This window comes from Engystomops pustulosus, chromosome 3 (genome assembly GCF_040894005.1).
Source record: "Engystomops pustulosus chromosome 3, aEngPut4.maternal, whole genome shotgun sequence".
NCBI lineage: Eukaryota > Metazoa > Chordata > Amphibia > Anura > Leptodactylidae > Engystomops > Engystomops pustulosus.
The window spans coordinates 167,682,945-167,701,365 of record NC_092413.1 but is presented as its reverse complement, the minus strand read 5'-3'; the positions used below and the strand labels follow the sequence as shown (position 1 = coordinate 167,701,365).

Below are 18,421 nucleotides of genomic sequence, written 5' to 3'. Positions count from 1 at the left end.
GAGAGTTTTCTGTAGTGGATAGCTTTTCATGACTAGCAAGCTTTTGAGACTACTTGGGTCTCTTCACATAGTACAAAGATATTTCCTTTGGAGAGTAGTAGTTGCGCAGCTGCTCCTGCTGTGTGTTTGCTTTTAGTCTGCATTTAGAATATATCACTCATGTTACAATAATGTAAATTACTATACTTAAGAATACAGAATGAGCAAGACTGGAGTCTAAGGATGTGTTAGAACTAAAGAACCAAAGCAAAGCTGCCAATTATCCGAGCAGTCCGGTTCTGTAGTCCAGTTATTATAAACCACAAGTATAACTCTTCTAATTACAGTTTTCTGTCGTTTTTATTCTGGAGAGTGGGCCAAATTTAAAGTATAACCAATTCAATTTGAATTTATTCTGGAATATTCATATTTTCTATTTCAAAACTACTGTAATTTTAAGCATTCAGACTATTTTATTTTCGAGGGTTGGGGGTCAACAGAATTGATGACCCATCCCTAGAAATAGTCAGCCATACAAGATTGATGGGGATCCAAAAATTGTATTGCCTGTGATTATCTGTTAGTAGCTTGCTCCGAATAATGAACCTTCACAACGCAACTGTTCTGTGTGTAGTGGACATCGCAGGTATCTGCAGCTGAACTCCTATTCAGATTAAATCATGAACAGCCACTAATGTTATTTGGATTACTTATGCTAGGAGCTCTTTCATACAGTCATTTTTTACTAAAGCCAGACTGTAAGCTCTTGTGATCAGGGCCCTCACTCCTACTGTTCCATAGGACTGTTTGTACTCTGTAATGTAATATTATACAGCCAGTCTCCGGGTAATGTACAAGATAGGTTCCATAGGTTTGTTCTTAAGTTGAATTTGTATGTAAGTCGAAACTGTATACTTTATAATTGTAGATCCAGACAAACACATTTAAACATTTTTTTCTGTAATTGGACCAAGGATTATCAATAAATCTTCATTACAGACACTTTACAGCTGATTATTGCAATCCGGGACTATAGTAAAGCATCCAGAGAGCTTCACTAGAGGTCACAGTGGGCAGAGGGGTCCGTCTTTAACTAGGGGATCGTCTGTAAGTCAGGTGTCCTTAAGTAGGGGACCGCCTGTATTTGTATATGTCCCCTATGATTTGTAAAGTGCTACAGTATATGAATGAGCTATATAAATAAAGATTATTATTATTATTACAGATTGGTTTTCTCTTCCTGGCTTCAGGTTTTTCACTGATGCCTTACATAAACATTCTTTTCGATGGGCTTTTTCACACTTCAGTTTTTTATCAATGTTATCAGTGAACACAAAAAGGTTGGGTACTATATTTTTTCCCACTGATCAGTGGAAAAACTGGAGTGTGGAAAATCCCAATGAAAAGAATGGGACAGTAAGGCACCAGGGAAAAATCTCTGAAGCCAGGAATAGAGAACCAATCTGTATGTGCCCATAAGCCAAAATTCGTTTAGTGAAAAATCACTGATGTGAAAAAAATCGCCAGTCGGACTCCACGCTAAGGATGGGTTATGAGTAAACCAGAAAACCCCCTACAACAGCTCATTTTCCTGACTATTGTTGTGGGTTGTGACTATAAATATACATGGAGAGGAACTTACCCCATTTTTACATGTAGACATCCGTTCAGGGCTCATGAATCATTCTGTGATGTTTACTACAGGAAACTCTGATCCACGTGCAGTTTATGACCTTCAAATAATAAATCATATTTCTGTTATTACCAGCAAAATGGTTGGACCACTGGTGTTTGTTGTACACAATAGATATGGGCTGGAGAGCCTGTAATGTGTAGCCAATCTCTGATTCTGAATCACATGGAAAAGGGTTGATTCATTTATAAAGCTGTTCCAGCACCACTAGAGCACATTGGCCAGCAGATGGTACTGCTGTAACATCTCACCAGTTCTCTTTTCTCTTACAAAAATTTCACTTTAAGTCTTTTATATCTCCTGTGATTGATGTTTTGGAAAGTATGGGGGTGACAATTCAAGTGAAGGATTCTGTCACCACAATGTACCTATCCCAACTAACTTCTGTGTTACATAAGGCTATGCCCACACATGCCACTCATGCCTTTGTTATATTTTCTGGCTGGCTTTTGTGATACAATTTAGCCATTCCTCTGTAGATGACACATAACACGTAAACAAGGTTTGTTCCACAATTTGAGACAGAATTCTGATGCATTTTGATTTGTACATTTCCCCCAAATGTGTACAGTTTTCTTATAAAGTGCCTTAGAAAGGCCCCTCACTGCAGGGTATCCACAATGCTAGTAAATACACAACTCTGAGATACAATGGAAGTCATAAAAGCTCTACAATATGAACATTATACAATAATACTACTTTGCTGTGTTGTTGGAGTGCTCCTTACATTTTCCTGCTGGGATGTAGATCGGGTAAAGAAGCAATAGTAGAGATGAATAGAGAAGGTAACAAGGCTGTGATTCCTAGGTAGAAATGATGCATCCATTAAATAATGGCTTAATTCAGATGATAAAGGCAATTTGCTAAGGAAGGCTAGAGTTTATAACTTCATTTTTTTATTGGGAAACTGTAAAACACAAGTTTTGGATTTATCGTCTAGACCTGATGTGTGATCTTGATAGTTTTCCTGATTGCATCATTTAATGTCTTAATTAAACAGAGAAACATAATAGAGCAAGAATTTATGGTTGAGTGGCCATCTCCGCCCAGGCAGTACATAAGTCGTAAATAATTCTGGGCTTGTGGCTTTAACTACTATCCTTAGCCAGTCCCTAAAATGACAATGTAATGGAAACAGATCTTATTGCTGTAATTAGCATAATTAGGATATCTGGTCGCAGAGAAAGGGCTGAAAGGGCTTAGGAAAAATCTACATGGAAACTATATCAATCTCACTTATTATCTATCAAAGAGCCAAAACCATAGAGGGTGGCAAGAAAATACCGTCTTCTATGCCTTTCGTTCTTATAATGTGATCTTGGAACTAAACAGAAAATGTCTGCATCCTTTCATTCTTTCTTGGCCTGTTAAACCAATGCATTTTTATTACATCTGCTTCATTCGCCATTGTAGCCTGGAATAAAGTCTTTCCATCCCCTGTTTCCGGTTGTACTATTTTTGAGGAGTATTTTTTGCTGAGGAGGAGTATGAAATTTTCATTAACCCCTTACCGACTTGTTATGTATTAGTATGTTACATGTGGACTGCAGGTGTATGGAGAGGGCTCATGGGCTGAACCCTCTCCATACAAGGTTGGTGTTTGCTGGTCTATGCAGGCGGTGGTAAAAAGATGACACCACCATATTGGTTTAGATCATCGCTCCCTGTGACGTTATCGGGGAGCGGCAAGCTGTTATCATACTAAGACCCATGGCTGTCTTGTCTTAGCTTATCTAAAAATAGTCATAAAAATAAAGTTACAAAAATAAATAAATAAAATTTAAAAATTCAAACAACTCCCTTTCCCTAGAACTGATATAAAAATAAAAAGTAAAAATCATAAACATTAGCCCACAGTTGAAAAATGCCACTTTTTCATCATACTGCAACATAAAAAAGGTAATAGAATGGGATCAAAAGACCATGCAGTCTTCAAAATGGAAGCATAGAAAACGTCATGAAATCTGGCAGAATTACACCACACACAGCTCCGTACACTGAAGTATAATAAAAAGTTATCAGCGCCAGATGATGACAAAATTAAGATTTTTTTTGTTTTTGTACTGGAGGCTTTAATTTTTGAAAAACCCACAAGAAAATGGTGCAAATACATTTTTTTTTTACCAATTTCACTGCGTTTTGGAACGCTTCCTGTTACAGGGCATGGATTATTAAGTGCACTATGAAGTGCAATTTATTACGCTGAAAACAAGTCTTCACACAACTCTTTACATGGAAAAACCAAAAAAAATTTTGAAGGTGGGGAGTGAAAAATGGAAAACAAAAAAGGGCCTGGTCATTAAGGGGTTAAAACAAATACATAACTCATAAGCATATAAAGTGTTAACAGACCGCTATTTGTATGAGAAAATGAATAGTACCTGTTTTCTGTGCTTAAAGAGCTAATTGAGGCAATTCTAGTAATCTTGCATTATGCAATAAACAACCTATTTACACCTCCTCATAAACTATAGCCTACAGAACCTGATTATGGCTGACCTCTCCGCACAAGAGCCCACCAGCCACTCCGCCGAACCCCTAGACCAGACTATGGCTGACACCGCCAATTCCCCCAGGTCAGACTACGACTGACATCCACGATCCCCCCAACCAGACCCTACTATGGCTGACACTGTCAGTACTTCTTTCCCACATCACTGTGGCATTTCAGACGCTGTGTTAAAAAATGTAGTACATTTATGTTTGCCTTTTGCCTGATGAGTTGGTAAAACTCTTGGTCAAGTTGTACCAAACTCTTTTTTTGTGATGCTCAAAATTCTGCTTTCTTGTATATATTAAATGGGTTGTCCACTTTCATCATATAATTTCAGATATTGTTGGTGTAATGAAAAGAAACACCATTTTCAAAATTACTTTCAGGATTAATTCCTCATGGTTTTCTGGATCTCTGTTCTCTGTCATTCAACAGGAAGCGTCATTGTTTACTGCCTTTACTTACATTGCTGTCCTGTTGCATCTAAGAACGTTACAGACTGTGATGCAAAATGTTTTCCTGGAGTCAAAGGAAAATTTAGTAAAGTACTTTTCTAAAAAAAAATTTAAAAATTAGATCTGGAACACAAGTTGAACAAGAGAGATGTGCATGTGTAGTCAGCGAATCTCACGCAGCTGCAATGTGTCGTGGCCGGCTGCGCAAGATGCTAGAAGTGCTGAGAGCCGGGTGACGTCACCGGCTTTTGGTCCAAGGAGAAGGAATCGCCAGCCTCAGTTGCATAGGTTATGAAATCTTTTTTTTGCCTAAATTATTGGCTTTTAACCCTAAACATATGAATATCTCCTGGGATATGTGGTACAGAGCCCAGAGGGTGGTGTGAGGAGGTCATTTTCGGCCAGGATCCAGTGGTAAATTTCCTTTCAGATGATAATAATAATAATTCTTTATTAATATAGGGCCTACAAATTATGCAGCAATGCACAAAGCATGACAAATTGGTCCCTGTCCCCATGGGGTTCACAATTTTAACAACCTACCAGTATGTTTTGGACTGTGGGAGGAAACCGGAGGACCCGGAGGAAACCCACGCAGACACGGAGAGAACATACAAACTCTTTGCAGATGTTGGCCTGGGTGGAATTAGAACCCAGGTTCCCAGCGCTACAAAGCAGTCATTAACCAGTAATGAGTAGAGTCCTTGCTTCAGTCTACTGTTGGCTTTATATATTCCATTAGTAAGTAATCCAGGAGAAGATCGGGTGATCCCTTTACTTCCCTTTCATTTTTGACCTGTGTCTTTTTAACACTCTGACCTAGGTGTTTCAATTAGATGACATATCTTAGCATTGTACACTAGTCTAATGAAATAATAATAAAACACAACAGAGAAGAACTAAAGCAAGTAAATATCACCTAAAGCCATATTCGTACAGAGATGGTCTGAAATCCACCTGAATAATTTATGTGGAGATTTTGCTTTAAACTTCAAATAGCATTTTGCCACACATATTACTATTATACAGTAGAAATCCTCAGCAGAAATGGAAAAATCTATAACCCATAATGCATGCATGAAGAGCCACGTTATGCCCTGACTCTCACAGATTGTTCCAGAGTCTATATGGGATTCTGTGAAGCCCAGTACTAATGCATTTCTGTACTTTTGGAGCACAGATTCTGCATAACAAATGTGCAGCTAACCTACTATGTCTATACATGAGGCTATAAACCCTTAGAATTATCCATGGGTTGCTTTCTAGGGATTTTGTGAGGCAAATTAGATCACATTGTCTGTTCTGGCTGAGCTTTCTTTCTTGCTTTCCAAGCCAGTTTGTCCTTTGAGCTCAAATGAATTTATATTTCATGCAAACCAGACCTATTTTAGAAACCATTCTTCAGGACGTCAGAGTTGGCCTAGTTTTTCAAAATTATTATTTTCATCTTTGTGTAGCTGGGCTGATAACGTTTGGTTCCATTTCATCCTATTGCAATAGCACGGTCTGTCCTTAGTGGTAACAGAAATCTTATATCTTTAATAAAAATTGTAGTGTCATTGCTTTTGGAAACGTTGTATAACTTGGCCCTCACAGTTTATTGGATGTTAGAATATACTATAGTTTTATCATTGGGGAGATTAATCAAGCAACTAGTTACTAGACTGAGATGGAACATCTACATCCATGGCATGACACTAACCGACCACAGCAATGATGTAGTTTGAGATCACTGTCCTGTGGAACAAGTCGCAAAGAAACAGCTGCAATAAACCACCATTAGTAGATGGTAGTGGCCTCATGGCACTGGAACCAAGGGTGCATATAAGCAGCTTTCTAATGACTAAAGCCTATTTTATATAGATCTAAGATTGATTGCATAAAGTTAATCCCAAAGCTTAAAGGAAATCTAACATCAAAATCAAGCATGGTAAACAGGGACACTTACTTATAGTTCCAGAAACTGGGACTGTGGTTATCTTCATATATTTGTCATCCGTATAACTTTGTAGGGTTTTTTCACAAATCAATAGCTTTTGGGATGTAAAACAACATTTCCTTTTATCTTTGGTACCTATATGCAGGAGTTTCTTTGCTAAAGCCCTCAGATTACCTCAGTGCTGTAGAGGCTGCTTCCTCTCCATGTGCTCATAAACCCTGTAAATCCATACTTTTGTTTACAGTTTGTTTATCTGATGCTGTTACATGTTTCCTGCTCCTCCATGTGATTGAAGCTGCCAGGCTGGTCACCATATACATCCTGTATGTGCCCTGTGCAGTGTTTAATGTATTTACTTGTGGGAAACTAAATGGATTTAATGCTAAATTACATTGAGAGAGAACACTGGGCATCATAGGATCTGTGGGCAAGCTAACTGGCCTCAGCTTGAGGGTATAGACAGACAGACATTTCTTCACATGGTGAGAAAGATTTTTGTCAAACACTTTCAGAACAGAAAATGCCAGAACTTTGGAAACAAAAGGACAAGCAGCACAAAATAGGCATTGCTCTGTTTGTTTTCAAAGGGGGAATCACATATAATAATTTGGTAAAATCATTATAACTTTACAGTTACACTTTAACTTTTAGAATTATGCTAAAATTCTCCTTAATCTCAGGCCTGTCTACTATGATGTGGCTTTACAGGCTGTTACACTGTCTCGCCTTCCTCCCTGCTTGTGCACTTTCTGCAAGTGCTGAGGAATGGGGGGGAGGGTTGAGACAGTTTATCAGTCTATAAAGCCAGATCATAGAGGGACTAGGGTAGTGTCAAGGGTTTGAGGGTCCCCCTCCCCCTGCAATTTCCTACTGTAACCGCCTGTGAATCTGCAGCACTGAGGGGCTCTGGTGCTGCCCCAAGAACCTTTCCGGCTCATTATCATAATTATAAAAGTTGTGTTAGGAGGCCATGGATAACAAAAAAAATTACCACAGTCACAATGCCTGGATCTATGAGTAAGTGTCCCTGGTTTATCATGATGGATTTTGAAGGTAGATTTTTTTGCATCACCTTTTTTAACCTTTTCTTTATCTTATGCTGTTTCTAAATACATTTTTTTAGGAAACACATTTTAGGTTGAGAAGTTGTGTAATCAGTAGTGTAATCAGTAGGCAGTCAGGTTTGCATTGCTGTATATTAATAATGATGTCACCAGTTCAGGAGGAAATCCTGACTCATTGCCTGTTCCTGAACCTGATGTCAGTCTTAGTCATTGTATCCTGAGGACATATTTTTCATATCATTTCCGGTATAACTTGCCCAGCTTGCTATAAGTTTATGTACCCTGCAGCCTGTAGAATGGGCAGTGCCCTCTTAAGAGATTCATTATATCCACAGCTGATGTTTATGTAAGAAAGGTGAAAGACTGCTCTGTCTTGTAGCTAAGAAGAGTATTTTAGGAATGCTAAGTGGTTATATTGCATCTTGTAGAAAAGAGGAGAAAAAATGTTGAAAAATGAAATGGAAATCGAAATAGTAAAGAAGCAAAAAATCAACTCTTTCCCCACATCCCTGTCTCACTAGGTCTTAGTAAACCACCAAGGCAGGTACATTGTTCTGCAGGGCGAATCTCAAGAAATTGCCCGGCTTGTCAACCCGCACCCCCGCCCTTCCCAAGTATAGTATAACGTCTTTAATGCAGTCTCATCTGTGGGAGTCGGAACTACTGGGACCCCAACTGATCTGAACTGTATGAAGGTCATTCTCACTAACTTATGTGACATATCTAACTGCTGCAAACAATACTAAAGGACTGTCTGTAATTGTGTAGCACAGCACTCGGGTATCACCAATACTCCAGTGTAATGTCAATTCTGGAGATATGTGTGCATTTGGCTATAATGTCTGGATGCACAATTAGATCATTTTCAACCCAGCAACATCATCACTAAATGTTTATAGAGAGATCAGTCACAACATTAGAGAGATTGTTGAAAAATACAGTACAATGTTAACCTCAGGATATGGGAAATAAGATGCTGATCTTCCGAATCAATGGGGGAACCAGTATTTGACTGTCCCTGGCACTGCAATAGAAAATAAACTGCATTGAGTGCATGCGTGAGGCTTTTCTCCAGTCAGTGGAATACCCTTATTCTACAAATCGGGATGTTGTATTTTGAGACAACCCCTTTAAGCCCACTGAAAGATGAATAACTGATTATCTATTGAAAACTGCACCTTCCGGGCAAGTAGGTTAGGTGCAAAAAATCTGGGTCTATTTGAAAAAGACCAAATTAAGATGCCCAAGTTGGAGCATTTCCAGAGCAGATCTTTTGGGGTCTACATCCATATTTAGCCAGGTGGTTTGTTTCAAAGTAAAATTCACATGAATGTCAGAAACTAAGATTTCCAGTAAAACATTACTTAGAGCATCAACCTCAAGAACTGACTGCTACTGCTTAATATATTCCACCCACTGACCATGGCACTGTCACAAGATGATTAATGTCACAAGATAATCACGTCACCTGTCAGTGGTTTTATTGTTAGAAATGCTTCATGTATTCTTGATCCTAAAATATGTATCACAAAATCTAATTGTTTTTAATTAGTAAAACCATAGAAATGATAATGGAAGCCACTGATACAGAAAGTGTTGTACTGATTTATACATGTATATACATCCTTTTACCCTGCGGCATGTGTCATTGATATGCATTACACATCAGCTGATAGCACGCTGCACACTGCACAGATATCAGATAACTGTGGATGTATCTGCCACCTGCCAGGTGTTGTGTGTAGACATTCATGGGTCAGGTTTACACATAGAAGAGCTCAGCACACGCATGCATATTAAAGCCTGTACATTATGAAACCTCTGATCCAGCCATCCAAAATTGGGGGTGGCCTTTTATAAGTGAGTAGCCTGAGCCTTAGAAACGTAAATCCATATGAACTCCTAAAGCGCTACTTCCTTTTACACATTTGGAAGTTCTTTTATGATCACTAGGTCGGCAAATGGGTGAATGGGTAAATTGATGCTGCTGTAAACAGTGCTAGATCCTTAGTATGTTGGATCATTTACCTGAGGTTGGACAGTAGGCACATTACTAGGTGAGCTGACAAGCTTTTTCTTAGATGTCATATGAATGGGCATCAATCTCAGTCCTCTCCCTTATGCTTTGCTACTTACACAAGACACCATACTTTAAAATGTTATCAATCTTTTTTTTTCTACATCCTGTTTATTAAAAATAATGAACATTGATTTAAAAAAATTCATGAAAAAATTCATCATTCATGTCAAAGAAAGAATAACCAAAATTGTCATATGGACCTCATCCATACAATGTCTGCCCAACCTGTGTTAAGCAGGGCAACATTTCACACTCTATGAAGGCATTATCGAGATCTCTTACTTAGGGTGCATTCACATGGCCATCTGTGGGGATGTATATGTGGCCGCAAATATGTCCCTATGGACGGCAATGGATCCGTACACGGGGAAAAGTTAGAGCATGCTTTTTTCTATGTGGAGGTGTCACCTCTTCCTCTCCAGCGAACAGCACTGATAAACTTGATATACTTATAACTGAGGTACTTGCTGGATCCCTTCAACCATTTTAAGCTTTCTGTGAATTACATCTGATCACATTATTAGAATTAAATATAGGGCGAGGTGAGGTTCTGGATCCTTATCATGCGCTTGTAGGTGGAGGACATACTCATAATACACACTGAAGATACTTTTGGTATTCTGTAGTGAGCATGAATATTACCACAAGTTATCAGGCTTGTCCTGTGAATATTACCACAAGTTATCAGGCTTGTACTGCCATGAAGCGGAGAAGGCTAGGCAATAAAACACGATTGGGTACGGTCCATAAATCAGTGTGCTAGTCAAAATTCAGGGACCATACACTGTGCCCAAGACGGACTCTGAGCATTATAGACGTGTATGATTTTTCTAAGAACAGACTAAAAATGGTGCGGTATTTCTTTAACTCTTATTTCCTTCTTGAATATGGAAAAGATAAATGTCCTTATTACCGACAAATGGAACATGGGGATAGAGAGGATGCACATGGGTCTTCAGGCGATGGCCATTTCGCACACAACCGCGCAGCTTCTGGCCTCTTAAACTTTGTGTGTGTGCTCAAAACAGCAGTCGCCTGTGCATCCTCTCTAGCCCCATGTATCATTTTTTGGCAAGTATTTTCATTTATTTCAATAAGTCTCTTCTCCCCTACAGAACAGTAGTGCTAATATGTAATCCTGTGATATGTATCACAGTTGAGTGCACTTGCCGGAAGTTTTGGTAGCTGCTCCTTGTATCATATATGATTTTGATGCTCTAAGTCCATCCTGAAATCTGGCTACTATACATTCCATGATTCACAGGCCTAAGTGGTTGTGTTCTTAGCCTTAATCCTTTGGTGAATCCCCTCCTTGATCTGGCACCCAACCTCCACCCCCTGCATGAATGAAGCACATCACAGTGCACTTACTACAATATATACTGACAGGCAAAATACCACATCCCAGTGTTAATAGAATAAGAATGCATATAATAAATTGCCAAAAATTGGAGTAGAGACACTGCTAGTACCTTCCTATACTAGGCCTTGACAAGTTCTAGGGAAATGCTGTATTTTTGTTTTAATAACAGTACATTAGAGATTGTGTTATTTTGTAATGCTGAGTATATTTAAGAATCTTGTCTTGTGGGAATACCCCTAAAGTTGTTTCCATGAAGACACGATTCTTAAATGTACCCAGGATAACAAATTAACACATTCTCTAATTCACTGTTATTAACAAAATACAGAATTTCACAGATATAATTCCAACCTGCCTCTATCAGTCCTGGTGTACACAATTTTGGTTGCCCCTGGACCCGGCCCTGTATCTTCTGAGTTTAGGGTTGGCAGACCTATTGTTATCCTGTCTGATACTGCACTGAGCTGATTCCTGCACTCCAGCCCCCACCCTTGCATTCCAGGACGAGCACACACGCACACATAACAACACACCATGAGGAGAGTAAAGCTTCAAGCTACAGGCAGATAAGTTCTTTATCCGTGGCAGAGAGAGGGAGGTATATACCGTTAGGAGATCTGAAAGTATCTAATGGCTTTGATAGCAGAGGGGTGAATGTCATGTGTAATATGCATTTTATGGATCTTATCATCGCATCTCTGATCTGTCTTATCTTTCTTACTATGTGTCAGATACTAGTGAATTTTCCTAAGCTGAATGAAAGTGTAGATAAACCTGTATCCTGATAATCTAACCACATTGTCCGCTCACAGCACTACATGGATCATAATGTGTCTAGTTAGAGGCCCCGTCCACACCCTGGAATTTTACACTGACCATCCTAGGGAGTGATAGCGGCTAAAACAGCAATACACAACATTGAAAAGTAAGGGGTTAAAAATTATCTTTATCGTGTAAAGGAGATTGAAATTTCAAAATTTTCTTTCTTGAACAAACAGGGGCTGTAACGGGTTTTCTTATAAATATAATTGTATAAATAGACGTCTATTAACAATATATGTCACTGAGAGTTATATATCTGAGAAGAGTATTATTACCCTTCTGGAAAAATGTTAGTGTGACCTCTGCTAGTGAGATCAATGTGAATCTGCACACTTTAGAGAATTTGTGAATGAGGGTCCGGTAATATTTGCATGTAGCTGTACACCGGGCCCCATAATCCATGTGATATGGAATCCAAATTCACTGTAGTAAATGAGGCATTTTTAGTTCTTTTTTTCAACTTTCCCTTTTTTATTCTGGATTATTGGTGATATTTTTTATTACACTTGATGCCTCATCAGGTTTTTTATTCTGCCTTCTGAAATCTGATATGGGAAACTTTTATATTTTGCATGTAAATGCTTGTTAATCTTTGAAAAGGGAATACATTCGCAGTAATGTGGATTGGGAAGCCCTATCCTCACCATTAGATGCACCATGTTGTACACATTCCATCACTTTACTCCACACATTCTCATGCTTTGTGTGTTGGACGTGCTGACAATAGCCCTTTCAGAGCCAATGGAAGAGGGGCTGTTAGTAAAGGGCACAGTCCCAGGGCATGGCTTTTGAAAGGATTGTTTAGTCAGTGCGGTGCAGACGGTGTTGGAATGTGTGCAGTTCCCGGGAAAGCGCTGCCTGTGAAAAGCTGAATTTCCAATGAAATCTTTCTGTGTATGTTGTGAAGGGCAACAGCTGATTGTAATTGGCAGAACACACTACATTGGTGCTGTTCTGCCATTACGTCTGAATCTCAATGACATTCTTTAAAAGATATAAATTCGAAATGTACTTTATTTTTATTTTTCCTTTTGTGCGAAGATGAAGTGAGATGTGATACTGCCTCTGCTAAAGGCGAAGCAAACAGCGACTTTCACTAATGATTAGAATGAAGACATAGAAAGGGTGGCACAGTGGAGTGGAAAAGATAGAGGATGCCAGGCTGGTTACATAACATAGCTGGTGGCGCCTCTAGTTACTTGGAGTTTGTGCTACATTTTAATCTTCTTGTAGGCATTTTTTTTTCCCTAAATTGTATTTCAGTGTATCCAGAAATTTACATTATAGTATAGATAGATGCTCCGAATGGCGACTGGAGAGTGGAAAGTGGAGTATAATACAGGGGTAGGGGGGATGTTGTCAGGGAAATTTTTTCTGATGTTTTTGGATGAGATTTTCATGAAATTTAAATCTGATATATTTTATAGATCTGGCATTGCTTTAGGTCTAAAACTTCTGTCCTTAGATGCTATTCCACTTTCCCTAACTCCTAATTTATTGTGAAAGTGTTTGCAAAAGACTAACACTGCCCACCTTAAAGTCCTGGAGTGAGGGGTATATAAATGTATTATGTCACCAAATATTTGCACAAATCAAGTCAAAAACGCCACAAAATCTTATTTTGTGACTTCATTATATCAGAATTCTATAGTTCACGTCTGTGTCTGCACAATTCATTACATTAAAAATGTAAAAATTTCCATCACCAAAATTTTTAAATATGAGGAGTTTCCTTCCATGTGGTGGTTACATAAGTACAGAAGATGAAGTTCCTATCTGCAGGAGTATTACATATTGTAAATTAATATAAGAAGAATAAATGTTATCTCAAATGTTCATACGTTTTGTTTAAAATAGTAAAATACATATACTTGCATATCAAAATCAGATATTTAACATTTAACTATTCTTCATCCAAACATTTCTCCCCCATCTAGCTGATTTTATTTCATATATCAATTTTCTTTTCTGTATAATGTATAATATACAGAATATGCAATCAATTTATCATTCATGCTGAGTTATTTGTATATTTACTTTAGCCTTGCTAATATTTTATTTTGTTTTATCCGTTTTAATGAGCAAACATTTTTCCACACCAGTTCACTGCCTTCATGAGCCCCGGAAGGTCACCCCAGCCTCAGCCCTTCCTTTGTATTCATGGAATAATTGGCCAATTGTGTAAGTGATGAGCTAGCCCTCCCTCCCCCATCTCTGTCCCAACTACATGTTGTTATTAAGCCTCATCGCCCGCTCCCCTAGGAGACCAGCTCTGCTTGGTTTCTGTGGAGAGAGCAGTGCTAGTGCGCAGGTTGAAACAGCAGAAGCAGCATCCATCTTAATCTGCAGAAAGCCTCTCGCCCTGTAGGGCGTTCTTTCGGTCCCCTGTCTTCAGATGCAGTAATCCTTGTCTGGTATTTGCATCATCTGTGATCTCTTCTTGCTGTATGATGCTCTGAGATGGTACACCAGGAAAATTGTGCATATCAGGTAAGAATCCAGCATGCATCCTCCGCTCATCCATGGTAAAGGCAAGGCCTGTGTATGGAGACTGCAGCGTGTGCTGTTATGTTGTATCTGACATAACATCAATGCCGCTGCTCCCGGCTTCTACACCGCACAGCCTTATGCCTTTTCTGGACAAAAAACCCTGTTTTGAGCTACCAGTGCTATGATGTGAACCGGCCATGTGAGAGCTGTCACCAGAATTATGTGTATAGGATTGTATATGGAGCAAATGCAGGTCCTACTGTTTCCGTTGCAATGCAATTCTCTCTGATGTGTGTCTAGTAGATTATAATACTGGAAGGGCGAGGTATTTACCTTGCCCATATTAGATGTATGTCTCTGTCATTTTATTATTATTATTGATGCAAGCTACTATTATGAACAGATTACACACCGAACATTTTATATATGTGTAATATGGCGAGAAAAATAGAGAGTCATCCTGTTCATGGCTCGAATCTGTGTAAATTCCTCTTTTAATAATGGTATTTTAATGGTATGTATATAATTCATTTAGCAACATTTAAGCCATTTACTTGTCAATATATAATATATGATATGTTAGGGTTATGTATTGTAATAATTGCTTTATACCCCCCAAAACTATGTGGGAAAATAAGCTCACAAGACACAATACTAATAATAGTGGGGTCAGGAACCATAGTACAGTAGTTTAATAGGTTTTAGTGCAGAATAGTGCAACTACAATGTTTCACATCTAGTAATTATCTAGTAAAATATCATAGTGATGATATTTAAAGAGTGTATGTATGTATGTGTGTGTATATGTGTGTGTGTATGTATGTATATATATATATATATATATATTTATTGTCACGCGCACACATGTTTGGATTGGTAGAAATGCAGACAGACAGCTTTGAATAGCTTTACAAGGTATTATAATTCCCAAAGATCTTAAGAAGAATCAATCTTTAGTTTTATAGCACCATCATATTCCGTAGCGCTTTACAGATCATGTGGTAGGTATACAGACAAAATAAGACATTACAGTAGTATTACAGCAGTATCATGATCATAAGAAACACTATGTGTGAGGGTTCTGCTCACAAGAGCTTACAATCTATGAATCTTTTTTTTTTTTCTCCAAAAACTCTAAGTAACATCACACACCTTAGATTTTTTTTTTTTTATGGGAATGGGGCTTCTTCACGTAATTTGAAGAAAGTTGCAAACATAACTGAAGACATAAAAAGGGCCATTTTCAAAAGTCATATCAGATTTTATCTGGATATACAGAAGCCAGCGGGTACAGAAGCTGTATATAGTCAGTGTCTAATGTGCACTACAGCCTGGGGAGGATTGGCCATTGACTCTATTAGTAGGAATCCCTGCAGGTCACTCAGTTTGATGTGTGATCGGCCAGTGGGGTTATTTTGTGGCCACTAGTGTCATAATTAGTTTGAGCCCAATGTACTGATTTTGCTGTCCTGTGAAAAGTTGGAAATCTAAAAGAAAAAGGCAGCTTCACTTGGCCCTTACAAGGCCATTAAGGCTTCATTCACACTGACGTGTGCCGAGGTACCGTAGCACGGCGGGCACACGTCAGCGCCAAGGAGAGGAGGAGGGGAGTGCTGCTGACCCCGCCCCTTTCCAAAGAGTAACATGGGGCACGGCGCCGTAATCCGAGAAAAGATAGGACATGTCCTATCTTTTCACGGGGTACGGTACAGTGCCACACTTGTGCTGCACCGTACTTCTCCCGTAGGGCGCCGTGCGCCCATTGCCGTCAATGGGAGACGTTTATATGCCGTATTTACGTCGGCTATATATACGTCCCCCATATGGCAGTGTAAATGTAGCCTAAAGGAAATCAAACCTTAAAATCAAGCAGGATAAACCAAGGGCATTTGATAGATCTAGGCACAGTTACTGTGGTAATCTTTGTTACTATATCTGTTGGTATCCATGGCTTCCATGCAGTAGCTTCACAGGCTGGTAGACTGCCACACTCTGCCCCCTGCTATTGCTCAGCACTACCCCTCCTTCTGGCTGATGTGATTTCACTCAAGTACATGAAGATTCAGCACACAATGGAAGGGGGAGTGCTCCTGCACACTGTAACAACCTGTGAATCTGCAGCATAGAAGATCTCTGTTAACTGCCCCAGTAGCCTTCCAGGCTGATTAGCATAATTTTAAAAGTTGTTTTTAGCAGGAAGTAGGTCATGGATAACAAAGAAGATTACCACAGTCACAGTGCCTGGATCTATGAGAGTGCCTGATTTATCATACTTAATTTTGATAGCAGATTTCCTTTTAAGAAAAGATAGATCCAAGCACTGTGACTGTGGTTATCTTTGTATATTTGTAATCCTCCTTCTAACATAAACTAAATCTATGCTAAGGAGCCTAAAGGGCTCTAGGGGCGTTACCAGAGCCACTTAGTGCTGCAGATTTACAGGCTGTTAAAGTGAGCAGAACATGTCTCCCCACTGGTGGATCAAAGAGAACAGGTTGGGTAATAGACTGAGATGAGAGAAGAAGATTAGATATTGTGAGACCTCCTTCAGCCAATATTCACCTTGTATAATTATTATTTTGTAGACCTGCATGCCACTATGTGCCCACTACACCTATTCCTGGGTACAACACAGCTTCTCGTGCTTTCTAAGATGGTGGAACAAGTACACTGTTATCAGAATGACAGTCACCTAATCCTACTTTTGTATGTGAGCTGAAGATTAATTTTTTCTATTTTTGTGTCTTGCTCACACTTTGTCATATTAAAAAACTTTATGATGATATAGTACTAACTAATATGCTCCTCAAATGTCCAAAACTCCAGATAAACCAGCCCCCTTGTCTGCCTGAATATCTGCCATCATGGAGAATGTGTTGGCTTAGCTTTAAAAAATGATTAACCAGCCCCCGTTTACCCACAGCGCTACTGTGGCACAAGCCTGTAGTGAAGCTTCTTGGACTGGCAAAGTTGTGTTAAAGGGAGAATATACTTTCCCAAGCTGTGTTATTAGGGCTAGGTTCACTTCTTGTTTTATCCACAAAAAAGGTCATTTTGGGCATATGTACTTTATTTGGACAACCCCCTGTATCCAAAAAGGAGGAGGGGTGCACTTTGGAAATTTATTTAGAATTTATTTTATTATGCAATTTGATGTTTGAAAAAAATGCTTTGAAATACATGGTCTGATCAAGGCTGTGTTGGAGTTTTTTTTGGAGGTATTTATGTATCTTACAAGCAGTGTAGCTGCTGGCTTGTATGTTTTTATGTCATCTGCTGTACACAGGTAAGTTTTGTGGCCACTGCCTTGGCACAGTTAGCTCTTACATAACGGTATTTTTATGAAGATGTTAACCAGCCATCTATTTTAGAAAAAGTTGCAAATATATTCCTGTCACGTCGTTCACACGAACAAATTTTCCATCTCAGATGGCACTGAGTAGCTTTTGGTGTAAATGCCAGTCATCGCGTCAGGCTCCTGTAAATTGTTCCTTTACTGTGGGAGTCACTTACCTTTTCTGGGTACTGGCTTTGAGGGGCAATAAGTAAGTGACCGTTCTAGTCCAATGTGAATGTCACCAGAAAGAGGCATAATATATAATCATAGGTAAATTATAGCTTCTTGGCAGACTGGCGCCATTACTTATTTCACAGATTCATTGCCTGGAACTATATATTTAATTGGCTTTTTAACAAACAAACACACTTAATTTTAGGGTTTCTATTTTTGGACCATTCCCTACTGTTGAAACAAATGGTTTCAATACTGTGGTTTTTTGTTTGTAGCTTCCAAAGGCAAGAAGGGAAGATTTAGTCAATTAACTGATTTTTTTTCTTTTCTTTTTAAGTAAAACGCATTCATTGTCTGTGCCGAAATAAAGCTTTGTATGTAGGTGAGTGAAGAGCTTTGTATAGTCACCGGTAGCAGGTGCTGGACGCCTAGATAATGGCTTACTCATCATTAATCAGGACAAGAAAATACATGTTATACACATTAATTATTAGTGATGGTCATAACAATTATTAGATGTATCTTTTAGAT

General features: G+C 38.9%; 1 protein-coding gene across 4 annotated transcripts in view; it reads left to right on the top strand.

Annotated features, from left to right (window-relative positions):
• SCHIP1 (schwannomin interacting protein 1) overlaps window positions 1-18,421 on the top strand; it is a 290,784-nt gene that overhangs the window by 249,119 nt on the left and 23,244 nt on the right. Inside the window, exon 1 of one of the 4 annotated variants that reach the window (XM_072142917.1) lies at window positions 14,135-14,379. The exons of the other annotated variants lie outside the window; for them this stretch is intronic. Coding sequence (XP_071999018.1) covers window positions 14,350-14,379 — 30 coding nt within the window. The 5' untranslated portion in view covers window positions 14,135-14,349. Of the gene's footprint in view, window positions 1-14,134; window positions 14,380-18,421 lie in introns of those variants that run through there. 4 annotated transcript variants of the gene reach the window in all.